Source organism: Solea solea, chromosome 16, assembly GCF_958295425.1.
Source record: "Solea solea chromosome 16, fSolSol10.1, whole genome shotgun sequence".
Lineage (NCBI taxonomy): Eukaryota > Metazoa > Chordata > Actinopteri > Pleuronectiformes > Soleidae > Solea > Solea solea.
The window spans coordinates 19,371,712-19,398,741 of record NC_081149.1 but is presented as its reverse complement, the minus strand read 5'-3'; the positions used below and the strand labels follow the sequence as shown (position 1 = coordinate 19,398,741).

At 40.1% G+C, this 27,030-nt stretch overlaps 2 protein-coding genes across 4 annotated transcripts in view; one reads left to right on the top strand and one right to left on the bottom strand.

Moving 5' to 3' along the window:
- clec16a (C-type lectin domain containing 16A) overlaps positions 1 to 24,602 on the bottom strand; it is a 29,295-nt gene extending 4,693 nt beyond the window's left edge. Inside the window, exons 1-22 of one of the 3 annotated variants that reach the window (XM_058652601.1) lie at positions 24,386 to 24,602; positions 23,604 to 23,732; positions 21,424 to 21,557; positions 20,767 to 20,915; positions 18,576 to 18,681; positions 14,371 to 14,494; positions 14,050 to 14,209; positions 13,208 to 13,258; positions 12,925 to 13,041; positions 9,610 to 9,928; positions 8,550 to 8,661; positions 8,364 to 8,464; positions 8,064 to 8,183; positions 7,863 to 7,972; positions 7,531 to 7,575; positions 6,750 to 6,800; positions 6,465 to 6,593; positions 5,955 to 6,075; positions 2,179 to 2,330; positions 1,623 to 1,827; positions 1,232 to 1,402; positions 629 to 766 (exon numbers count right to left, since the gene is read on the bottom strand). In XM_058652601.1, coding sequence (XP_058508584.1) covers positions 629 to 766; positions 1,232 to 1,402; positions 1,623 to 1,827; positions 2,179 to 2,330; positions 5,955 to 6,075; positions 6,465 to 6,593; positions 6,750 to 6,800; positions 7,531 to 7,575; positions 7,863 to 7,972; positions 8,064 to 8,183; positions 8,364 to 8,464; positions 8,550 to 8,661; positions 9,610 to 9,928; positions 12,925 to 13,041; positions 13,208 to 13,258; positions 14,050 to 14,209; positions 14,371 to 14,494; positions 18,576 to 18,681; positions 20,767 to 20,915; positions 21,424 to 21,557; positions 23,604 to 23,732; positions 24,386 to 24,459 — 2,818 coding nt within the window. In that variant the 5' untranslated portion in view covers positions 24,460 to 24,602. Of the gene's footprint in view, positions 1 to 628; positions 767 to 1,231; positions 1,403 to 1,622; positions 1,828 to 2,178; positions 2,331 to 5,954; positions 6,076 to 6,464; positions 6,594 to 6,749; positions 6,801 to 7,530; positions 7,576 to 7,862; positions 7,973 to 8,063; positions 8,184 to 8,363; positions 8,465 to 8,549; positions 8,662 to 9,609; positions 9,929 to 12,924; positions 13,042 to 13,207; positions 13,259 to 14,034; positions 14,210 to 14,370; positions 14,495 to 18,575; positions 18,682 to 20,766; positions 20,916 to 21,423; positions 21,558 to 23,603; positions 23,733 to 24,385 lie in introns of all 3 variants that reach the window. The other 2 variants (XM_058652600.1, XM_058652603.1) reach the window with 2 other exon arrangements.
- Positions 24,603 to 24,814: 212 nt separating this feature from the next.
- dexi (Dexi homolog (mouse)) lies at positions 24,815 to 26,681 on the top strand. Its single transcript, XM_058652604.1, has 2 exons — positions 24,815 to 25,705; positions 26,255 to 26,681. Exon 1 carries the CDS (start codon positions 25,282 to 25,284, stop codon positions 25,549 to 25,551), a length of 270 nt encoding a protein of 89 aa, XP_058508587.1. The 5' UTR covers positions 24,815 to 25,281; the 3' UTR covers positions 25,552 to 25,705; positions 26,255 to 26,681.
- Positions 26,682 to 27,030: the final 349 nt, after the last annotated feature.

The window sequence follows — 27,030 nt, the reverse complement described above, 5'->3', positions numbered from 1 at the left end:
TGCTGACGTTACATTTGTGATGTAGCCATCACAAGGCTCTTCATTTTTTTTCTGTGAGATATCTGTTTTTCCAAAAAACTGAATAACTCTTTAAACCAGAATCTGTGTATTATCATTAGAACACACAGATTCTGGACTATGACGCAGTGAGTAGTTACCATATGTGCTTCTACATGTAAGTTTCTATCAAAGAAGGAATTTAGTCGGGGCAAAATGCCCTTGAAATGTCCAAAATAGCCCTTGAAAATTTGCAGGATAGGGGCTTTTAATGCCCCTGAAAAACAGATGAACATTTATAAAACCTAAAACCAGGCCAGTATATATATAGTTTCAGAACTATAATACTTTTATAATAAGATTCGAAGTGAAACGAATAATCGAATATTGGTCAATGCAATTCGACTTTCACTTTCAGTAATTTCAGGTTTAGAATCTATACTGTTACTATATTATGTCCATATTGTTATGGTAGTGCAGGTCACATGGAAGTTTATTCTAAATCAGAGACATGGTATTTCCCAACATTTGACAAAATTGCGCTTGAAGCATTTAGAGGGGGGCAAAAAAAAAGCTAATTTCTAACTTTGATTTCTATAAGAAGGGACTGTAGACGTAACGTGAGTGTTACCTGTGGGGCTTTGAGCGGATATAGTGCTTGCAGTTACAGAGTCACATCTTCCTGTGCTTCCACTACCACTGGAGGGGGGCGAGGGCGAGGACAGGGGCGAGGGACTGTGCTGCGACACACAGTGAGCCACCGCAAAACCTGGGGACATATTGGCTACAAATAAATTTGGATAAACATTGACCAAATGAAATCTCCACTTCACCCAGTGCTGAAACTTGAACTTGAAAGCAAGATTTTCTTTCTGTTTAGAAACGGCAGCAGGTAATGTTAAGCAGAGAGAAGGATTTGTTAGGAACTGACTGCAATTTACACCTATTGATATTTGACATCAAAAAGGGTAATGTCATTTACAAAAAAAACTAACTTTAGAGGACACTACAGATCAAATCACAAACCCTTTTCCACTTCACTTCCTCCATCAATAGTTGGTTTGAAGATAAGGGAACATTTCTGACTAAGTTTCCTCTAAAACTCATGATGACAATTCTTAATACAGTAACATTTACCACGCATGAGTCAATAAGGGGTCTAAAATTAGTGCCAATGCTTTATTGTACTATTGACTATATTGACTGAATTAGACTCTGGTGATCTGGAAGTTACCTGGTACTTTATCCACGGAGGCAAACACCGATCTACTTGCTGTGGGGTCATTCGGGGCTCGTCTTGACTGCTCGTAGAATCGGAAAGGCAGGCCACTGGGTGAAGCGCTGGCTGTTTGACCAAAACCTAAAACCTCTGTTGAACCGGGCTGCACTGGCAGATCCAACAGGGCTGCATACACAGAAAGCACAGGAATATACAGAACGTAATTTAAGTAGATTAAGGGGAAATGTCACAGTAAGGGACTAATTGGAAGAGCAAGTGTAATTGGGAGAAAAATGGTGATTAATTAATTACTTTTGTGTGAACAGAGAGACGACAGAGAAGGACCAGGGACTTTGGGGACAAATGGGTCAAGAAAAAAGATTTTCTGTGTAAAGTTGTTGCTCACCAGCGATCCTCTGCATCTTCATGCGTCGGGCCTGGATGCGACCTTTGGCCAGTCTCTGTTTGGCAATGATGCAGCGGATGTGGTCAGCAAAGATGAAGTTGGCCTGCAGGATGGGCAAAGGCTTGGCGTGTGGGTTGGAGCTGGGCTTATGGATGACGATGTTCAACGCTCTGCTGTCATCTTCTACACCAGACACCTGCATGTCCTGGTGAGAGAGGTGATACGGGCAGACAGATGGGGTTTGTGAGATGGAGCAGCAAGTAAGACATGGAGAGAGAGCGAGAGAGAAGGAAGAACATGAGATATAGAATGTAAAACACACAGAATATAGCAGAAAATACATAGCTGGGGCAGGAAATAAGGTACATTCACAAGTTTAGGAACAATCATAAATGTGACATTCATGAAGAAGAAAGGGGAAAGAAACACTAATAGAACAGGTTCAAAACACACGGGAAACATCATGACAACACTCACAATATCTGGCTAACAAAAGATGGCATAGTCATTGAGAAACTGATTTAAAAAACAGAACAACAGCAAAATTTTCTCTTACCTGCAACAGTCCAGCAAACTTGACCACACCCCATCCAAGGCGTTTGGTTTCTGGCTCGACCAGACTCATCTGGTACACATCCACAGCAAGGAACCTCTGGGCCTGGCCGAAATCTTTACTTACCACCATACAGGCTATTAGGTCACTATTATCTGAAAAGCAACGACAGAAATAAATGTAAATGTAAATGCTATGTAATTCAGGTCATGGTATGGCTGTGAGAGAGTTGTTGCATTAGATACTGTATCATAAAAATTACTAAATTTCATTAGATTTATCTGGGTGTTCTAAATAAACTGCCAAGTAATTATACTGTATATAAATATGATATAGAGTATGTATATATATTTTGCGCAAATGACAGAGAAGCATGATGTGATGATGAAGTGATGAGAAAGAGAAGCCCACACCTCAGCCTTTTCACTTCAGTTTACCATGAAATATGAAACAGAATCAAACATAAAATATGGAAGTGATAACAATCCGTTCCGAAACCACTGGTTTTGGTTGAAATATCACGCAAGCGGTTTTAGTTACAACACACTGATGTTCAAAACCCCTAATTTAAGTCTTGCCAAGTATTCCGGCTAATCAAACTTTAACGCATTACAATTGGGTATTTTGTTAAAGTCTTTTTGCTTTGGAAAAACACAATTCTGGTGATGTCAGGCAGCTGTTGGAAGACACATGGAGGTATAAATAACACATGGAATTTTCTCATGACTTCATCAAAACATTTAAATGAATGATCAATGTGTTAACCAGGAACTTGACTTTAGACTCAGAAAAAGTACCACAGCTAAAAAAAAGAAAAAGCTAGTCCGAGATTCACTGTGGCAGCATAGGGACACTAATGGCTAAATACTCATAAAGAGGGAAGTTTCACAGACTGAGTCCCCAGACCAGCTGAGAAAAAAACCCTCCCTCCTACAACTTCTGTGTAACTTCTGCTGACAAAATATGGGGGTGGATCAACTGGCCTGGTTAAAAAGGCGTCGAAATGTGAGACAGGCAAAAGACAACTCGTTGACAACTATATCAAGTAGCATCTTTGGTCAGCTGATCCACATAGACATACAGAAAGGAATGTGGAGTCTTTCAAATTCCTGTAAAAGACTTGTGTCGGATGGTAGACAATAGCTCCAAGTATTAGTCAAGTTTCCTTCAGATTCACTCCTTTCTCCGAAGACAGATATGAACAGAAACAGTGTTTATGTTGGAGTAAACAGGAAGAACATGCAGACAACGATTCCAGCCTCCAGCTGTAAGGCTGGTTTTTCCAGCTTTCATACTTAATCATCATTCAGACTGTAAATGCACAGAGAATATTATTTATTGTGAAATAGTGTTTTCTTTTAAACAAATCTCCTGTTCTCCTTTTTCAACTTTAGCCAAGCGAGATGTGACTTCAACTGTTGAGGACAAGCACAGAACAGGCACCAGAGAACAGTGTAATGAGCAGCTGTCAACGTCAAGTACACGGCACTCCCTCCATCTAAGTCTTTACTCAGACTGCCACAACGCACAAACCTCACTTAGGGCTGTCAATGAATTGAGCATGTGTGAGAAGGAAGAGACTTCCTCTTCAGGTGACTCACATTTTCTTTCTCTGAAACAAACTAAAATAACTCAACAGTGGGCTTTACTAAGTCATAAATCAACACCACTGTTTTACTCAGCAAACACCCTAATGCAGTTGCCCCATGTTCAACAGTAGCATTGCAAATGAGTGTTTTTGAGTATGTGCACAACCACAGTTAGGTGCCCTTGCTTGATTAGTACACTTTCACAACTGAGGACAATTTCCTGCTGATGGGAATACTACCGTATTCCCATCAGCAGGAAACTGGTAGAAACTGGTAGTAGTCACCAGTTGAGAGATCCCACAAACTCAATACTTCACTGTCACAACATACAGGTACACACTGTACAATATGCTTAGTGATTCAACACACAGGTTGTGGTGAAACAGGACCCGATGGGTAGAAAGAGAGTTTGTGGGTTGGAAAGTTCAAATGTCCCAACCCATGAGGAAAAACCCTCCCTCTCCCCACAATTACTCTGCAATAGTGTGTTCTTAGTCAACTACTTTACTTCAATGAAAGTGATAGTGACTCGGTGAGGGAAAAAAAGAACCCAGAAGAGGAAAGGCAACAAAGACGTCTTTCTAACCACAAATAGGTGAAGTCAAAATGCAAGAATGATAATAGCTTGAACATTACAACTGTCACAGTTTCAACCACTGACTGATTTGAGAGACCGTTTTAAAGGCAATTGGTTTCAAGAGGTATGTTCCAATTTCTCTGTCAGGTGATATCTTCTTTTATGGATATCAGAAGATTACCTCAGCCAAGGAACAGGTTATAACTCGTAACTGTGTGCCAGTTTGTTTATCTCACAAACTCATGAATACAGTCATAGAATAAAGTCATTTGCACTTCCTTTATCACTGTGAGATCTATAGCTGTTAATTGCTTGACAAATCGTTTTTTAACAATTCATGTTAATAAAGCAGTAATGGAACAACTTGTGTCAACTTCACTGTTATATTAATAACCCAGTTACAACAAACAATTTCACTTGTGCATGTTTCTAAGAAGTGGTTGTCATTGGTACACGAACGCCTTTTATACATTTGAAATACCAAAGATTAAAATGGACAGTACTTAAAGTAAGAATGTTCTTGGGTGTGTGATTTTCAAAACCACTCATCCTGATGGTCCAACAAACTACCAAATGGTGTAAAGATGGAAAGTGTCAAAAGAAGAGCAAATTAAGTGTGAAAGAGGAAAAGTGATTTTCTCTTCTTGCATCAGAGGACAAGTCGGTCTAATTTAGATACTGCATTAGAATTTGTGGTAAACTTCACTTTCCTTCTGAGTGATTCTGCTAATTAAAATGTATTATATTATTATTATTATAATATTATAAATTATTATTATTATTATTATAAATTTAACAACTTTATTCTTCTTCTTTTTTTTTTTTTTGAAATTTAGTCAACACTATTAAGCTAAATCACATGATTTCTAATGATTATTATTTGTGTGAGACTCATTGTAGCAGTGTCCCTAAACACTTGGGAGCGGCTTTATTAAAACCTTTTTGTCGTCGTACACTAATTGCACGCGAACTCCGTTGCTCTACAACATTCTTTTCATGGTTGAAGAGGAACGTTAATGTGCACGATATACACAAAAACGTAATGTGCACTCCATTTAACAACTTTTATAAAAGCCTGTGCTTAAATGTTGCTGAGAAGTTTAAACAATTCTTCCTGAAGGCAACCTGATAAATGATGGGATCTGGCAAAGTCAAAGGAGATGCAACAAGGATGTATTTTAATGCTAGTTGAGTTCATTTATTTGCAGTCCTATTAAAGGCTGTCCGCTTGCAATTAGATCACTGACGATGGATGTAAACACAAGGTCTGAAGGGACCGAAACATTCAGAGCAAAGGTCGACACTGACACACCCAACCATGATGCTTGCATGTGTCGGTGGCGCTGTACAGGCTACTTGTATGCCTGTTTTGCATTAAGAGTATGTGCATGTGCGAGTGAGAGAATGAGCTAGGGAGAGAATAACTGGTTTTTTTTTGCATGACATCCATGTTGTAATCGCTTTTTGGGAAATGTTGGTGGTAGTTATTGTTTTTCTCCTCTTTCTTTCTTACAGCTCAGTGTAAGCTTGATTTTATGACCAAATAAAAAGATTTACACTGTACATTTGTGTCCATATATGCGTGAATGTGTGTGTGTGTGTCTTAGTCTTACTGAGGTCTAAGACATCGTCTGTTTTGATGAGGTCTTCAGGTCTGGTCAGAGGAAGCTGTGTCTCAGGTTCTCCCTGAAGCTGAAGCGACAGCGACCGCAACATGAAGAACACGCGGATCGCCTGTACAAGGATTAGAAAAGTTCAAACACATTGACACACGCATGCAGACGTGCGCACAGACACACGCAAAGAAAAATGTGATATTAAATTAAGTTTCCTGTCTGAAAATACATATAACAATAAACAACAATAAACCACTTAAAATAACAAAATAATAGCATTCCAAAACATCATGACCACACAGTGTTTTCATGACTATTGGCCTTATGTTAAAACATATTATCTTTTATATCTTTATGTGAGCTTTATTCCGGACTTCAAAGGTCAACATTTGTTTATGTTTCAAATACTCTTTTTGGCAGCCAAAAACTTAAGGTGGATCTACTGTGAATGAATGAAACAGTCGACAACAGTTTTGGACATGAATTATGGAGTGTGAGTGGACGCACCCTGCGTGTCTTCTCGACGTCCCCACATGGCAGCCTCTTGACAAAATCGATGCCAGTCAAAGGCGTGCCGGTGGGGGGCAGCAGTACGGAGGCATCCATCATTAGATACTCGACATTGAGAGGTTTACTCTGTGACAAACACAAACATGAGCAACAGTAAAGACAAGCCTGGGCACAGCAGCCACACACCATCAACAAAAATGTCAAAGCTGAGGTTCATCAGGCTATATTTTTAAACAAAAAAATGTAGCCTGATGAAAAATCATCAAAAGAAGAATGACTTACCATCATGCTCCTGTATTCATCTTCAAACATGTCCAAGAAGATCTCCTCTCCCTGTGATAACGTAACAAATGGAAAGCTTGTTAGAAATTATAAATAAACAAAAGAATGACATTCCACTCCACTATTCATAAAGTCATCAGAGATACTGAGTGTTTGTGTGTATAATCCCACTAGAAAATGAAATCATTATTAAAAAAAAAAAAAAAAGGTGCCATTTTAAATTAACTCGTTTTGGCTTGACTCAACATTATTACCCACATTTGGTTAATATAATACTCAAACACTTTATGTGAATGAGTAGCTATGAAAAGACATATTCCCTCCCTTATCATTCTCCTCTTTGGTCATATACTAACATAATGACTCCTCTCATGAGTGCAGACAAGGCACTTGGATTGACAGGTTCCCAGTATAACTGTGTTCCTGTATGTTGCGCACAACAGACCAGAGATTTGCTGGACAACATACGGACTGCAGTTTCCAAAAATATATTAAAGATCTCATAGGACAGTTGGCACTACTTCTTCATAAAGAGTCTGCCACACTTAGATCCTCTAATTGATTAGAACTGATATCGAGGGAGACTCAGAGTGAAACAGAAAGCGTTAACTGAACTCTTTTAATTATGTGAATGACGTTGTAAAGTACTGTAGACTAATAGGAAACACTTTCAGTTCCACCTATTTTCAGGGAAATGGCTTCATTTATAATCAGCGCACGCAGACGCACGCACAAATAAATATATAATATAATATCAGTGCATATTATTGTTAACACTCACCTTGTAAAATCGCCGCAGTAAATGCAGACTTTCTTCTCTTGCACCCTTGAGGAACAAACATAAAAACACAAATAAGATGATGTCATTTATATTTATTTGAAAGCACCAAATCTATGAAGCATTTTTCCTGTATTAATATTGAGTAAGGGAGTGTTTGACACTCCCTCTTCTAAAGTTGGCTCCTTCTCAAACTGCAAATTCAACAGTAATAATTCTTGAGTAATGAGTTAGCTCTTGGAGAAAATTGATTGTTATACCTGTTTCTGTGATTATAAAATGTCGGTGTGTAATACATGTATGTTACTTGATGTAGTTGTTTGTATGGTCTGTACCTCCAGGCAGGCCAGATGAACATCTTTGATTATACAGTGGTTTCCAGACAGCACAGACTGCTTTAGCAAAAGGCAGCTCAACTCCAGAGTGGCAAGACGCACTCTACCGTCTATATAAAATAAATATAAAATATTGATAAGTTATGAGAACAAATACTTTTAGTTCCATAGTGGCTTTACTTTTGCATGTGTCTGTGTTACCTGGCTGCGCAGCATGGCTCATAACTCTGATTAGTCTCTCTACGAGTACCAGGCTGTAAGAGCTCCTCTCCTGGTCAGGGACTGGAAGCTGCAGCCGCTCCAGAAGATCAAGGTTTATGCCTACGGAACACATATGGAAGATGTTGCATGTCATTTGACTGCAGAGAGAGAAGAAAGCCCTGTGCTGTTGCCTTATTTAACATGTCACTGAAGGAGACATCCATCATTCTGCAGGTCTCTAAACCGAGCAACTTAAACCACAAAAAATGAACACAAATTATGAATAGAAAAAACGACAACCTTTGCTGTGTGAGACAGCATAAAGCAGGCAGAGGACAAACAGGGCATGATAGTCATCATTGTTGCAGTCAAGGGCACTGTACACCATGTCTAAGAATGGTCTGCAAACAGAGAGGAAAAAAAACAAATCAACAACCCACATTTTTAGCATGGAACACCAGCTCAGCATGTTCAGCATACACATACCTGCTCCTCTGTGCACGTGTGCGAGTGGCTGCAGCCGTCTTCTCTTCATCAGTGATGTTCTGCTCTGTCAACTCAGACACCTTACACTTCTCCATGACCACCATCTCAATCTCTGTGCACAAACATATACACACACACTTAGTACTTAGTGGCACAACATTAGGTAGCATATTGTCTAAGCATACATGTGGGGATTGTTCCGTTTATTTTTATACATATTGACATTCACGTCACACATGCTCAACATAAGGAAATGTCACAACTGTGCTCATGATTATCGTGAACAGTCTAAAGTGCTTCCTTCCCACACTACATTATTTAAAAGTAATGAAAAGGATTGCACTGATGTGCCGAGCATTAACTCAGTGTCTGACTATTGATTGACGTGAAGAGAGAAATGTTGATCATTTTTTTTTTCATTCTTAAAATGTAGCATGTCTCATTTTGAAACTATGTTCTCATGATGCAGTCGGGAACTCTCCTGTGCATCTGAGCCTTCACAATCATTGATTTGTGTAACGTCTCCTCTCTGCATAAACAGTCAGGAAGGAATCAACTCAGAGTGAAATTATCACATTTCACCCACACACACACACACACACAGACCTGGACATGGATATGAACATAAACACATGCACACAGAACAAGAGTGAGAGACAGGCGGAAAGGTGAGGAGCACAGGATGGATGGTGTGTCACCGTGGAAAAGGACAGTCAGCTGCCATGAGGGTTGAGGTGGCCATGGTAACCGTGGGGAAATTAAAAGGTACTAACATGGAATGCAGCAAAAAGTGGGAGGCCTCATCTCAAAACTAGTCAAGGAGGAATTTCATATTAAATCTGCTTTTTCTTTGAGCTGCAGTTTTTTTTACACTGCAGTTAAAGTTATTACTTTTTTAACAGAGTTTGATGCTCTCTTTTCTGTTTGGAGACAAGGGCAGCTGCTGTGGCGGTCTGTTGGGCAACCACTATGCATCATGGGAGACGGTGTCTGATTGATGGTAAAGAAACACTCACAAACACACTCCTGTACTGCTGTGTCCAAGGAGACACACACTCACCTTCCGCTGTCTCCCCACTCGCTCTGTTTCCCTTAGAACTCCCACCTCCTCCTCCTACTCCCTCTGTACCTTTTCCCTTCTCCCTCTCCCGACCTCCATCCCTCTCTCCTCCTCTGACATTATCATCCCAGTTCTCCTCTCCTCCAAGTCCGCCACTTCCTCCCCCTCCCCCAGCCCTTTCATCATCCTCCTCCTCGCCCAAATTCTTGTAGTTTGGCCTCTTCTGGGTTTTCTTGCGGCCACGGTGGCGGGACAGCTCCAAGGAACGCTCCAAAGACTCTGGGGGCTTCGTGAACCGACGCATCCCTCCTGCACTGGCCTGAACAGTAAGAGAAGGACACAGAGGAAATAGAGAGGAAAGGATAAGAGATGATATCTGAAAAAGTTCAATTATTTTATCAGCTTATCACAAAAATCCTCAAAGATATTTCTGGTTGAAATACAGCAGTGGACACTTTGTGCTGCGTGGTGTTCCCATCTATAATGGAAGTACAGTAATAACCCTGCACCATACGACACAGTTTGGCCTCAATAATTCAAACCAAATGTATGAAAGTATGAGGGGTGTAATTTGTCGGAAAATGATTATCGGGTGTATATGCGTTCAATAGTAACCGCACAGTTTCACCAGTGCTAGATTTCACTAGTTGATGAGCAGACAAAAAAAGACACACATGACCACGCCTGAGAAATGTATAGAAATGTACCAAGTTGAGGTAAATTCTGCAGTGCAAGGCCATACTGGAACCCGACACACTTCGCACTTGGCCCTCGTATGTGAACAAAAATATAGATCACACACACATACACGCAAGCACACAGGAAACAGCTGCTATATCATAAATGCTGAGCAAAGATGTGCAGTAAAACTGACAAAAGAAATGATTACTTTGATGATTGAGTTACCTTCATCTTCCTCTTTGACTTGTAAGTACTGCTTAATGTCTTAATTACTCTATATGTATTACACTATATGTATTGCATTTACAGGAATAATATTAATAGGACTGCGACTAAAAATACATTGTGGTTGTCAAACATTAAAATATGTTTCAATGGTCTGTGGTTCTGCTTAAGTCAGTCCTATTTTCTTTTTAAATCTTAAATCCTCCAAATAATGCTAATAGCCTAAGTGACTCTTCGCTCTAGAATAACAAGAGAAGTGGATGTCTTGACTATCTGGTAGCACACTGTGTCACTGTGTATGTTTTAGCAGGACTGGATTACAGCTGCTGCTGAAAACAGTGTTTGTGTCGTCAGGCAAAAACCACAGACTAGTATCAGTGTGTGTGTTGCACCTGTTAGCTGACTATGTTCTGGTAAACCGCTCACACTCTGAACTGATGCTGAGAAATTAATGGAGGTCAGGGAACATGTGAGACGAACGCGCGTGAACACACACACGCGCGAACATACACACGCGCGAACATACACACGCAAACACACACACGCGAACACACACACACACGCGAACACACACACACACGCAAACACACACACACACGCAAACACACACACACACGCAAACACACACACACGCAAACACACACACACACGCAAACACACACACACGCAAACACACACACACACACACGCAAACACACACACACACACGGCAAAGTTGAAATAAATGAAAACAACTTTAGTCGCTCACGTCATGCACCTGTAACTGGTGCATTTGCAAGAGATAGATAGAGAGAGAGAGAAAGAAGGAGAGGGGGAGAGAGAAAAGAGAAAGACAGAAAGAAGGAAAGAAAGAGAGAGAAAGAAAGAGAAAGAAAGAGGGAGAGAGAGAGAGAGAGAGAGAAAGAAAAACTTCTTCCAGGAAAAGAGATCAGTGTTAGGTGAGCCAGCTCAGTGTTCCACCATGTGACCTAATTTCCTGCCACATCACAGACAAACAGGAAGTGCCATTTGACCACCTGCACAGAAGCAGCACCCCTGCCTTTTCTGATTCATCTACAAAAAAAAAATATCAAACAATAACATAACAGTAGTTCTATCGGATGTGGCAAACACAACCCAGAAAGCATGCACCCAACTTATTATTATTATCCAAGAAGACATCCTCAGTAAGAGTCATTTTTTTTAAATAAATTGCAAAGAAAATAAAAAAAAATAAAAATGGTACATGATGGTTTCCACCAAGAATTGCTCAGAGCAGCAAAAAACAAGTTAAGTCAAAAACACAGGTACTTGCCGAGAAAACAGGGCCGGATCAACAGCCATAGCTGGGTAAATAGCGAGCACACGCTAATTATGGTCCGACTACCACTGTTGTGATTGGCTGGAGAGGGAGACCGTGGGTTTAGCACTCAAACACACATGTACAAACTTGTTTTTATATATTAGTGAGAACACCTCATAGCCATAATGCATTCCCCAGCTCATTAATCTAACTTAAACCATCACAACTAACCCTAACCCCATGAAAAAGCACCTCAAATTTGTGGGGCCCAGACAAAAATAATGTCCCCACAAGATCAAAATGTCCTCTCACACATAGGTTTGTATGGTTTTTGGATCTCGTAAAGACATACATACAAGTATACACATAAGTTCCATTTAAAGACTTGCACTGACTTCCATTCCATTCATATGAACAGCCTACACAAAGCCTTACCCCTAACTGTAACCATAACCAGTTAATGACTAACCCTAACCTGACCCTAACCATAGTTCACTTTTTCAGTAGGACCAGCTTTTTGGTCTCCATGAGGACTATTGGTCATGACAAGGTCACAGTTAATGCCAGAAAAGGTCCTAAAGAACTATACATATCACGCGTATACACACGCGCACACACACACCACCACACGCACACTCACACACACACACACAAAATCACACACACAGAATAACCACAAGGATTCTCAGAAACGCTCACTACCTCAAGCACACCCACCTGGCTTTACAAACAGTTGAAAAAAAAAAAAGAAGAAGTGGGGGAAGGGTGACGAGGGACGAGAAACTGAATCACAGGAGAAAGAAAATATGAAAACGACTGGTGAGGGGACTATGATGGGGAAGGTTAGGGGACAGAAGAGGGAGATACAAAGAAGACAGGGAAACAACATCATAGACAGTGAGAGACTGTGTGTGTAGTCCTTTTCTGGCCTTAACAATGACCTTGTAAGGACAACTAGTCCTCATGGAGACCAAAACCTGGTCCTAATTAGGCAGAACGTTATTTCAAAAGGTTTAAATTGTAGTTAGGTTCAACATTAACTCTTTATGGTTAAAGTTAGGGATATATTGATTTGTTTGGGATGTCCTTTGTAAACCTGTGTGTGTGTGCGTGTGTTAGTATTTTACCATGCTCTTATGTGTGCTTTGTATGTCTGTCTGTGGGATGAAGACAGACAGGTCCCCATTCAGAATGACATCAGCGAGGGCGTTGACCAGTGGCTGATAATGGATGATCAGAAACACCTAAAAAGCACCAAAAGATACTTTTATTAAACCTTTGTAACAGAACTTCCTTTGAAACAAGACACTTTAAAACAAAACTGAAATTATATGTGAAACAAATACACATCAAAGTCAATTCTGTTAGAATTCTTGTTTCGTGTCTGAAGTATTTGTGTGTGTTGCTTACTTGAGACAGCAGGTAAAGAGACACCTGTGGGTTGATTTTTCTTTCATCAGACTGAAAAAGTGAAGCACATGAAGCACTTTAATTGAGTAAAATGCTTTATGAGCAGAGAGTGGAGTGAGTGAGGAAAGATATTTTATTCATTTTAAAGAGTCATAACTATGGTTTTTCAATTTAACAGTAAACTTGGGACAAGACGCTAAAGCTGGGATAGCTTGTTAATTAAATGTTTAAATTTATTTGACATTCGTATTAGATTTCTATTGATTACGTTTAGTGTGTCATTTATCGCAAACAGAGAGCGATTTATGTCCGTCTCTGCCTGTTTTCATCAGAATCCTTGGAAGTAGATGTGGAGGACATAAACCTATCTTTATGAAGCTCCAGGCCGGTTTCTGAGCACACGACACACACGTGATTAAAAAGAAGTAAATGGTGTATGTAGGATCCGTGTGTAATAATATATTTAAAAGAGTTCAACTCTGTCTCAAAACCATGTATATAGGAGGGTGTGGTATTGAAATTCTGACACGTTTATCAAAGGCTGATCAGGTGTAAACCAGGATTGGGTAGCATACGCACGTTTCATGAATCACACGTAAGACTTACGTTGCGTACCGTGATATTTACACCTGAATCGCAAGTTTTATAAATCAGGGCTAATACCGCTGGGATTTGTTTCTCAGTTACAAATTAGCAAAAATATACTGGTGAATTCCAGTTAAACTATATACAATCATTTCCTGAGAGATAGAAAAAAGCTTTGCCAGGACAGACGCTTTATACTTTGACTTGATCAACTGCATGCCATGCATGTAAGGAGAACATACCGTCTCAGGACTGACCAAAGAGTACACGTAGAGGGGCAGGAACAGACGATTGAGGAGGTGGTCTGTCAACACTTCATTAAGAAATTCACAGTTGATGATGAGGATGTCATTCAGGTAGTGCAGGTGGTCAAGGTGCTCTGCTACCAGGTCACTTAACTTTCCCCTGTTCCTATGTCTGGGACACAAAACAGACAGACAGGCAGGCAGGCAGAGAGAGAGAGAGAGAGAGAGAGAGAGAGAGAGAATACTTAATGAACAGCCCTGCAGAGACATGTCACCCAATGAGCACCTGGATAATAACAACTTTCTCATTGAGAGGTTACAGTGAGAACTCACTCTTCATCTGTCTGCACACACTTGTCCAGTTCGATGACATGGCTGCCAATAAACCACACCAGGTTGCTGAAATAAGGGACTGCTGTCTTATCTCGGATATAGTGCAGCATGTGCTGGTTGTCCACTGGAGAGATAGAACGCATGTCGTTACCAAGGCACACATGCATGCATACAATCAATTGTTGATTGCCCAACCGTGACAGTTAAATGTGATTTAAACAAAATAAATACCATAGAAATTAAGAGACAAATTAAGAAAATTAACAAACCATATGAAGTCAAATAAAGTACAGGAACTGAGTCAGCCAATCACTTATTTTGATGCAAAGTAAAGGAGGTACCGTGTGGAAGAAAGTAGATTGATTTTAAAGTGTGTCGCTCTTCATGTGGCGTAATTAGACGAGTACACTTTTACAAACAAACTTCACATCACAAGTCACAACAACCAATACATTTGCATGAAAAGCTATCTCTAGACTAGAGTGTGTTCAATTGCTGTAAAATGACCTGATGTCAGAGTGGACAGACTTATCTGTTGTTTTGGATAAAGGATAATTTATGGAAAGGGACTGCAAGACATGTATAACATTTCTTCAAACTGCCTAAAAAACTACTACTAACTACTGGACAAATAAGAAATGGTGGAAAACGATGGGAGATTCCTGAGTGACCAAGTCTGAAAATGTGAGTAGTCCTGGTTTAGTGACAATCCTAATTGCAAATAAAAACTTGTTGTAATTTTACGGCGCTAATCCACACTGTTCAAGCTGAGACAAGTAATGAACGAAGTGAATCGATTACATCATAGGAGAAAACAAAGCAACAAATTGCAACAGAGTAACTGTGTCATTCAAACTTTGCCCATTAGTGGGTGAAGTAAGAAACAATGCAGGAGATACTGGCTCCATAACCACAGTGACCAAGACTATCAAACCCCTCACAAGTACCGTGTGGGGCTCTGATGTAATTAAATCTGTGCAACAGTGAACCCAAGAAAATACAAATTAAAAAGGCATGCATACAGGTTTTTCTGAGTGTTCATATACTTTGTAAGCGGGTGATTAAGAATGGTCTAAAATTAGAATTGCAAATTCATACCAGTACATTTATGACAAACACACCATTATATATTAATAGGGCTGGGTATCAGCAAACAGATATGTGATACTTAATACCAACTTATTTTAAAACCAAATTTTGTAATATTGGAGGAATCCAAATCAATCCATATGACAATTTTCACAATAAAATCAGCTAACTTTAAAAAAACACAGACATGAGCTTAAGGGTTGACGACTCTTTTAGAATTGTAACTGTAATTTCTATTGTTTTTGAACAAAAACAATAGACCTGTTTGAACAACACTATGTATATATATATATATATATATATATATAATAACAAATCATGTTTTAACAATACCCAGCCCTAAGATAAACACTTAATGAATGGAACCAACTTACATGAAACTGGAGTTAGGCAGATGGGGCGCGTAGAGGGAGGAGGGAGGAGGGAGGATGGAGGAGGAGAGAGACAAGAAAAGGAAGAGTAGGAGTGGTTTTTGAAGAGGAGGGAGAGGGGGGGGAAACAGACACAGGGTTAATGTAAGTAAGGGGGTGGCTGTGTGAGGTGGGGAGGATCCTGCAGTTATCTTAACAAATAAACAGCAAACAATAGCATACCTGGAAATGTCACCTTGATACTTTGCACCTTTGCACTAAAATTACTTTTTTTTACTGTTTTTAAGCATACCCAACATGGTACACAAACAAAATGATTATGAATGACACCTAAACAAAAGCTGGTGTACAAGTAACATAATTGGAGTTAAAAATATCAACACAGTCTGGGTGATGAGAATTTTTTTTCAGGTTGTCATTTGTTGTAGTGCATGTTGCTGGTAATTAGTAGGAAAGCATCAGTAATGGGTTAATTTATGAATTATTATGATGCCCAAAATATCAAATTGTTTCATTTACAGGTTGACCAATAAGAATTTTTCTGTGCCAATGCCAGTCTTTAGAAATCATTGCAGCAAATGGCCAGTGATATGATGATACGGTTGATATGTTGCTTCATTTCATAAAAATAATAACAGTTTTATAATTACAAATGATACAAAAAATTGCTTAACATGAACAAACACCAATCCACCTTATTCCTGTGCGTGAACTGAGTTAATAAAGTGGCTTAATATGCTAGTGTACACAAGCTTTGGCCAATGCTTCAAGTCGTTTTGGTTTGTATTTCTTAAATGTATTATTTTAAGAGATACAAACACGGTTGTGTTCTCATGTGAATTACATGAACAGTAAAGCAGTCTGGCAGTGTTAAAGTAACACCAACAGAGTCAATTTAACTTAGTGCTATGTTAACACTAGTTGAATTCACACTTTTAAGGTTGTTTCAAGACTGCAAAATTGCAAAATTTATAGTGTAGAAGAAGGCAGCAACATCATTCCGTTTGAGGTGTATCAGGTGATAATCCCACCTGTTAACATTCATAATCGTTGTCCACGTTACGCTGGAAAACACCGGTTTCATTTCAGCGACAGGACGCGGTGGAAATTGTGCCCATAATTCACACAAGGTATCACTGGCCACAGGAATAAGGTGGATTGAATACAACTTATGGAACGTCTCTCCAACATGCATTTGTCTGCACTCCACTGCACTGATGTAATAACTATATATCAAATACATGAAACACATACTCCAAACAATTCATTTCCCAAGGCTAGCCTAAAATTGATAAATGAACATTCCATATTGTTGCTTCATTATTTGTATTGACTTGTATTTCTACTACAGATAGAGTCAATTGTGCCATCTGTAATTATATCACTGTTGGGAGGAACAAGAGTCAAGACATAACAAAAAGTTGGACTGTACAAAATGTTACATGCAGAACCAGTTATACTACAAACAAAGCACAAAGCTACAGTCAATATGCTGCAGTGACGGTATGTTGAGGCAATGTAATGTTACGTAATAGTGGAGCATAATGTACAAGAGAACCCATCCAAAGCACCACCCATCTGCAACTGCATTTTGCTCTGAGTCTGTGAGGAGCTCAGAGACACGGCAGGGAGGAGAAGCAGTGGCTGACACAGCACAGCGTTAGCTCATTTTTTACAGATATTAACATGAGAAATATGGGCTCAATGAATCTGTGAGATGCTGAACTATGTCGTTACAAAGTGAAATTCTAAAAAAAAAAGCAGGAATAACAGAAAGGGTGAGAATAACAGCATGGATTGTAGCTGATTTGTTAGTAAAAAAGAAAAGAAAAAAAGAGTACATACTCATAGTGTAGATGTACATAATTGTGAAATGCCGGATGAATATCCTTATAACTGCACATAAAAACAGATGCAAGGGCAAATGTTTGAATAATTATTCCAAATGTAGGCATAAGAAAGGATTATTTCATTTCATCTTAACATATCATGTCATGAGAAATGTGTATAATAAGTGACATAACATCAGTGATTCCCAACCCTGGTCCTCAGGGAACACGGCCCTGCTCCAACACACCTGAATCAGATGAACGGCTCGTTATCAGGCTTTTGCAGAGCTTGATGACGAGCTGACCATTTGAATCAGGTGTGTTGGAGCAGGGCAGCATCTAAAACATGCAGGGCAGTGTTCCCTGCGGACCAGGGTTGGGAAACGCAGCATTAGATAATAAATACACTTATTTGTGTTCAAAATAAACATTGGCCAATTTTAACTGTAAATATTACAACAAAGCATCTGCAATTTCAGCTGAGAGGTGGAGGTTTACAGTGAGTGCAGAAGACCTGATGTCTGGGGATATCCCTTGAAAAGACCTCTACCTTATGAAAGACGGTGCAACAGTAACACAAAAACCCAGCATACATAAATGTGGCTGCCTTAAAGGTCTTATGTCTTTTCATGTTGCTTTGAATGATGAACAGAAAGATGGAGGACCCATTGAAAATGTCAGAAATGGGTAAAATGATGCCTTATAAGGCTTAGAAAAGTTGTGGGGTGTCACTCTTCTATTAGACTGTAGTTTAATAACTCACAAAAGGCCAACACATTACCTGTTAGTCATGCTCATGCACCAGAAGTAGCAGCAAGAAGAGCAAAAAAGTACAAGAGGAGGTGGCAAGCAGTCCCAGCATCCAGTGTGTGTGCGTGTGTACGTCTGTGTGTGCATGCGTGTTCCTGGCACTCACCTTTGTAGACGTTGAGTGTGATGGTGCGGACTGCGATGCGGACCATGCTTTCTGGGTGGTTGAAAAACTTAATGGCCTCGGTGTACAGGGCAAAGTCATTAGTGTGCTGTGTGTGGGAGACAGAGAGGGGGTGCCAGTGAGCAAGGCATGACGTTGCACTGACGTTGCACTGCCAGGCTCAGGCCTCAAATGAACACAGCGAGAGAAATACAACATATATTTGAACACTGTAACTGTTAGAGAATCAGTGTTCATTCAGTGTTCTTACCTTATGGAACAACTCAAATCCAAGTTAATAATGAATGACTTCTGATATATGGACAAATTCATTTACCTCTCCCATTTATTGTTTAAGTGGATGGACAAGTGAGCATGTTGCTGACATGCAACATTTGTATGCCAGGTATGTATATAGGTTAAAAAAAAAATTGTATAAAGTTAAAGAACAAACAGTCATTTTGGATTTTGGTCTACTGGGCGCATTCTGAAATATGACTTCCTGCAAGGACAGAAGCTACAAACAATCTAACAATACACTATTGGCATGTATTAAAACAGCATCATGCTGCACTTAGTACTTGAAGGACCAAGTGACAAATGTGCATTTTCCATTGATCTCTATCTGTGTGTCAGTGTCTGTTTCTCTACCCAAAACTTCCTTAATGACTGCGACTGTAACCTCCACATCCGTGAACGAACGGTCCCTCAAAGGTCACAATAAATGAAGAAATCTGAAACTGAAACTGAACCCAGAGTTTAAACACTAGTTATGAGCCCACTAGATCTGACAGAGGAGAGTCAATTTAGCAACTATCAAATGGCGCCCTCTGGAGGAAATCTACCTATAAATCACCAAATTTCTAAATATTATAATTAATAAATGAAGAGATAATTGCGGGACTTCCAACACATGTTATTAAACATCTGAGGTAAGGAAGGTTGGAATGGCATTTTAAAATATATTTGCATTTAAACTGGTCAAATACTACAAAGGTTTCTGTAACAATGGGCTCACATATTTTCAACTCAAAAGCTTCAAAACAAGTCAGTTGCCCTGATCAATTACTCAGGGTTTATTTAAATAGCACTTTAAAATACCTGCCATGTACTCAAAGTGCTTAAACATAAAAATAAATAATAAAACCACATAATAATTTAACATGGATAAAACATACAAGAAAACATATTCGAAACAATATTAAAAGCTGTTCAGCAAAACTTTACTTTTAAACCATTATTAAGAGGGATGTAGTTTTAAGTCAGATTTTAAAATTATAATATCTAAGATATATATACATATATGTACATATATACACATACATACATATATATATATATATATACATATACACACATACATACATATGTAAAGATATTAAAAAACACATGTTATAATTTCATAAAATAACATAAGCTCTAATATCTATACAGCTGGGTCTGGTTTGAGCCTCATGGGTAAAACTACCATCAACAGTACACCAATAACTTTGCCCAGCACACACAGGCCAATGAAGGGACTACAGATACTGCTGAAACAATGAAGGGCAACATCATTTGAGAGGACACATGTTCAGTAGTCTTTGGTAATACCATCCATTACAACACGTAAGCAGACGCCCCCAGACACATCTGCTCACACTCGCATACATTTTCTATGACTGATGTATGATCATACCATTGGATAAACTAATGTCTTCAACATTACTGTAACAAATTAAACGTTTCCTTGAATAAGGGTAAATTTGAATTTTTTAGTTACTAATTTGGTTGTTTGCCTGTTGTCTCGACAGGAAGCTGGTGTTTTGACACAGGAAATGTGTGCAACTGAAGACCAATAAATACCAGCAGTCTGATAACTTCAAACAAAGGTCGAATGGCAAAAAAATGCAAGAGACAGATAAGCATCTAGATTTCTCTAGACAATTTTCCTGGCTATAGGTTATTTAGCACAACAATTTACAAGAAACGTACAGCTGTAGGATATCATGAGTATTAATGATGTTGCCTAGAGATGGCCTCTAGAGACCATTTTGTGGTTTTACTAATCTGTTCCATCAATGACTCTCTTGCTTCTAAGCCTATCTTCCTTCCTTTGTGTTTGTCCCTCACAGAGAGTCCATGATAAGGGGTGTTGTCAGTAAGCGATAGCTCATTTGCCTCTTTCTTCCGTCTCAAACACCAATGGCCTTACCTCATTATAGAAGAAGTGCACGGTGTGGTTGTTGAGCTTAAGTGACAGTGTCTTGAGGAAGGAGATATAGTAAGCCATGATCTCTTCATCTGAGAAGTCAAACTTGTGGACAATGATGGAGTTCACATGGTTGTTTGACAAGAGGTAATCTGAGGGGAAGCGAAGAGAAGAGAAGAGAAGAGAAGAGAAGAGAAGAGAAGAGAAGAGAAGAGGAGAATTCACACAGGACATAGGTCACAGCTGTGACTTTTTTCTTTAATATTACTCCAATTTCCTAAATGTAAACTTGGCCTACTTTATACAAGATAAATGACAGTGTAGCATCTGCTGAGTCATCTTTTACATAGCAACAACATTAGGTGCTGCTATGAAATGTAGAGTTTAACAAAGACGGAATAAACACGGTAAAGTTTAACACAAAAAACTTACTAAATATTACTATCATTTCAGCACTAATGCATTAATTCCATAATGAATATTTTTTTTAAAGAAACAGTAAATGAACTATTATCTTATATAATGTTGAAGCATCGTATTTAGCAATATCATTTAAGTACAATATGTTCAAACAAAACAGATCTTATAATAATGTACAGTATAAGGCACATACATTAATTTCATCATTTAGTTCTCAGTCATGTAAAACCAAATACTCACATAAAGACGTTTCATGGCTAATGTTCTCAAACAGTATGTTGAGGGTCTGGAGGAGCTGGACACAGACGTAACGTCCTGATTTCTGACGCAGGATGTTCAGGAAGAAGGCAAACATGTTCTTCTCCAGGAAGAAGCTGAACACAAACACAGACACACAGGATTCATCATGACTTGATCTAATATGTATTGTTATTATTATTATTATTATTATTATTGTTATAATATGTAATCACTTAGATGAAGAATGTTTTTTGTTCAGAGCATAACTGTGGATAATTTGTTAAAACAGACATGTATATCCTTTGAGTCCCACATTTGACTCCAACAAAGGAAACCTTACTTTTACATCTCCAAATTACAAGAGACGACACGTACCACATGGGCACAATTGCCAAGTGAGTGAACTTATTCCCCTAAAATACGTTTTACCATTTTAAAAGCAAGAACACTTTAATTCCTTGTACCACAGAAGGATGGATGATGTTCCATAATGGATGCATTTCAGTTCAGCTCTTTAAAAAAACTGCCATTGTACGAAATTATTTAACAGCTTAAAGCCTAAAAATTTAGCGATCATCCGTTGCTATTGCAACAATATTGTCTGTGGCTTCTCTAAAAGCCATTTCCTGTTTTATATTTCAAAACCAGAGGTAGATACTTCTGATCAGAAATGAGAGAATCACTATGCTTGCATGGAATTATAACGAAATTGCTTGTATTAATAGTTGAACAGTGTTCAACTTTTCTCTTGAAAATGGCATGTGAACTGAAGCATTCTGCAGTAATGAATGCTCAGGAATCTTCAGAAGTGGGACTCTGATATGGTCTTTAAGTGTAAAACAGAGAAGGATTGTATTTCCAGATTGGCTGATTAAACATGATCAACAACACTCACTTTTCCATGGTTATTGTTAAAGAGGCCATAGCATGATCCTATCTCACTTATAGGTGAGATATTGAGGTGTACTTACAAACATGAAGTTGTTTATATTGTCAAAAACCTCCTAGTCGCTGCAAACGAGCCGATGTAAATGTCTCATCACTGACGCTCTCATCACCTGCGCTGTTTCAGACCAAAACCACACCCCCAGAACACGGACTGTCTTGTGATTAGCCAGCCAACGAGAGCTTTCCCACTGTCTTGTGATTAGCCAGTTACCTGGAAGTGACGTAATTGGCACGTCGGCTCTCAGACCCGCAGCTCCCCCTCTGGAAAGGCAGATGCACCGCTAGCAATTATCAAAACATTGAGTAATGTTGTCGTCACGACCCCTCGCCGTAATCTCTAACGCATTTGATCCGGAGTCTGACCCAGAGTCAGAAGACAATTTGACAAGTGAACCACCTCTATCGCAAAGACTGCTGCAGGACACCTGTAGCTTGGATAACGTTGTGGTTACCGAGATGATAAACACACATACATGCAAATGAAACACGAGCAAACGTGTGTAGCTTAGCCTGTAGCCGACTATCGCTAATGCTAAACGACAGAACAAGCACACAAAGACAGTTTTACGGTTTGTAAATATTGTAATATACGTATTATTGGCACTGCTCCTTCCTTTAGGTGACGTTTGGTGCTGTGTCCAGCTTCATATTGCCCGAAGTTTGTGTAACAATCCTACGTGAAGTGGTTGCCGCATACATGGAGGTATTTGGGAAATGTAGCAGGGATATTCCCATCAAATATGAAAGATATCCACTGAGCTTCTCTTTGCTCATTGGCAGGGAGCTTGTGGAGCATCTGGTATTGTTTATCACAACCCAGAACAGAGCAAACACTTGCTGAACCTTTTTTTCGACATGTTCTCAACCGATACGCTCAGCAGCTACAACGAGAGTAGTTCTTCTTCTTCTACGGTTAAAAGTACGTCACCGGATGTTCCCGGACTCTAGTGGCCGGACTAGGAGGCGCTGCTGTTTACAGGAGTGGTGAGATTCGCCAGTGACGTCCAGTCAACGGAAGTGCCTTGCCGCTTTGTAGAGCTCAGGAAAACAATAAAACCCTGCGCACTCAGCAGTGGCTGAACTGATGTTATGAACTTTTAGGGCCTCATAGACGAGGTAATGACGCAGATACTCACCCAAACGCAGCGTTAATTGGAACTTCCGAGCTATGGCCTCTTTAAGTCACAGAAGTGGTAGATCATAATATCAATCATGCAATATCAAAGACTCACTCAAACACAGAGCTGTCATTCTGGTCCCCCCAGATGAGGATCTCTGTAATGGAGCGGATGGTCTCCACCAATAGGTTACGGTTGTGGTCTGTCACAGTGGTGTTTTTGGTTAGGACCTGGTACATATACCTGATAAGGAAAGACAGTAAGTAAGCAGTAAATATATGAATCCTTGTAATAGGTGAACTTGCACATATCTGCTTTTGAACTAAGACTCTTGGACAAAAGATTGTGTCACCTTCAACAAAGATCAGAATAATGAATCAACTTAAAGGATAATGATAGCATGAGCTGTGATAATACTGTGATATATAGATATTTTAACAACTTTAAATCCTCCATTAAAATAATAAAAAAAAAACAATATGACACACAAATGTAGTCTCTAAATTTGAGTCAATTGTTCATCCCCTGTTTATGTTATGAAACACTGTTACTTTGCCTTGGGGGGTATCAGAACGCTGTAGTCGTGTGCTCATCGACCACTCTCTTGCAACCTTTGACATATACACCTATAACTTTTATTATGATGCACTGAGACATTTTCAGATTGGATTTTCAGTGAAAAGCTAAAAAAACGAGCTAGCTAGCGCAGTCTATTAAAGTAATCGCGCAGGATACGGACAACACAAACACAGGGGTCGCAGCTGTGATGCATAATAACTATTAAATGGCTGCTGATGATTTATTTGTTGTTAACTGGGCTAACGTTAACGCTGACAGTGGTTATCAACCGGTTATCACAGAGGCTAGCGTTAGCTTATCTGATGCTAGTTACTCACTTTAAATGGTCCAAGGAGTGAATGTTTTTCGTTTTCCCCTGCCCTCCAACCCAACTCCGCGAGCGGCCGAACATGGTTAATATTGTAAAGGGGCTAATGTTTATGCCAAAGCGCGTTTAGTCGCTCAGGTTAGTGTCCGCGACTCTCCATTACACCCACTTTCACTTACTGGTGGCTACTTAGCAAACAGAAGGCGATGGGCGGCGATAGCAGGCATTTCGTTACAGTCTGGGTTTAGTTTAAGTGGGAGTTGTAGTTTTTTTTGCTACGACAGATTCGTTTATTGCACAGACAAACAAGCGCAGAGAAAACTACAAAGTGTACTTTCCCCTTTAGCGGTGACGATTAAAACACGCGACACGTTCTGCGAGATCAGAGGGGCGGTGCCGATTTTAATCGACACCTTCAAAGGCCAACCACGGCAGAGCCCGATAAGCAAAGGTCCAATCACAAGCCGAGTCTTCGTGTGTCGCTTTGTGGTGAGGAATGTTTTGATGCAGTTAGCAAAAATGTTAGAGGGGTCGTTGAGCAACAGAAACAACTGCAGGGCTATATGTCTATGAATGTTTTGTCACAGTGTGGCTGTGTATACGAGTTTTTTTATACATATATTTTTTTCCCCTAAGTGTTGTCGTTTGCATCTGCTAGCATCGTATACGTCTGTTTTTAGCCATATGCTAGATGGGAATGCGTGTATGCGCCAGCAACCAATGTCGAGAATGCGTTGGGCTTGCTTGATAATCTGATACTCTTGTCCCAAACACTGTCCAGGTCAGGACGAAGCGAAATGGACACCATAGCCTCATCACCGCGGTGACCGTAGCAACTGGAGTGCGCCACGTCCTGTCCACACGCACAGTCATAAAGAACCCAACCCGTGGCTGTCTTTCTTTTCTATGACACAACAAGTTTATGCCCAATTAGATTCGGTGGAATCTCTATTGGACGATATCCCATATATGTTTTATCTGGGCTTGTTCTTTGTGAACGTCTTGATCCTTTACTATGCCTTTTTAATGGAGTACATCGTTCTGAATGTAGGGATAGTATTTCTGCCTGAGGACATGGACCAGGCGCTGGTGGACCTCGGAGTGCTCTCCGACCCGGCCTCTGTCCCCTACGACACGGACATGGAGCTGGATGTGTTCGAGGGATATATTGAGTGACATTACGGAACTGGAGGAAGGAGCATCTTCCGATGATGATGATGCAGAAGTGCGGGACAGGTGGAGGCAGCGGGATCCATCCCTGACTGCTGATGTGGATGGGAAATATGCTGCTGTTGTTGCCTTCCTCTGACACAGATGAAACTGTTAAAAAGTGAGCAGAGCAGACACGATACGTGTTTAATTACATAACAAATGGTTAAGAATAAGCTACCTGACACAGGGCACTGACGTACACTCACTGGCCACTTTATTAGGTACAAATAATAGCAAATAAAGTGGCACCTGATGAGGTCTGCTGCTACAGGATCACATCTGCCTCATAGTCAGTTAAGTGTGCTTTCAGTTAGTCTGTGTACATTGGTCACAAGACATGCATTAAGCTGCTGCTATGTGATTGGCTCATTGAATAGTTGTGTAAACATGCACTGAACAGGTGAACCTAAAAAACTTGTTTGCAAGTGTACTCTTCTCTGCCATAACATTAAAACCAGTCACCTGTTTTATTGTTGTTGCTGACTGGTGTAAATCCATACATTAACTATCTAGACAGACAGCAAAAACATCAACGTCAACTGGTGTTGAACCAGGTTTATTTATATTTAATTTATGTTGTTTTTGACACCCATTGGAGACATTTTCAAAGCATGTTTTCTTGTGATGAACTGTAACACCTGTGCAACTCTGTGTGTGTCCTTTACAGGGTGTCTCAGCTCAAACTAAGGTACCTGGAGGAGGAGCTAAAGCAAGGTGGCTGAAGGATGACTGTCCCATGGAAAGAGTGCACTTTGCACTGGATCAGTTGTCCATCGGTCCAGCTGACTCGGGCCAGACACCGGAGACATCACACTGCGTTTGCGTCCCTCACTGTGAACACAACGAACAATAATAAGGAGGCACAGTGTGCTGCGGGTGGAGAGAGACGGCTGCTCACTGTGGAGTAGAACGGAGTGTTATCAGACATGTGGAGCATGTGTAACCCTGGATTTCCACTGGACGCGGAACGGCCGCGGAACGGCCGCGGCGCTGTTCTGCTTCGTCCTCTCCCAAACGTCAATCCCCACCGGGCGCGTTACGGCAGCGGCGCGGAGCCTTGGGAGCCAGCGGTATTGACGGAAGATCGCGCGATAATCTCGAACGGACGCGAGATCCCGCGATAGACTGTGTGTATAAAGGAAACAACAACAACACAGCTTCTTTCATTTCTCCACTTCCATAATCAGTCTCTCGTCGTCCATTGTCTCCGAGACCCTCGAATCAAATGACTGTTGACCTGGGAGCACCGGTTATGACGTAACGTTGAGGTGAAGTTGTGACCTGCGTATTGTGTTTTATTTTGAAAGGGGGGCGGAAGTGTTTTACTTTGATACTGTGTCGGACTTCCTGTCTTGTGCGATCTGCTTCGTTGAAATTTACGAGGTTCAGCAGCGGCAACGGAAAAAATAGAACTGATTCCTATCGATAGCGCTGCGGCGCGGC

What these genes read in the sequence shown, in the direction of transcription:
- dexi (XM_058652604.1), top strand. Translation starts at nt 25,282, where the DNA reads ATGACACAACAAGTTTATGCCCAATTAGATTCGGTGGAATCTCTATTG.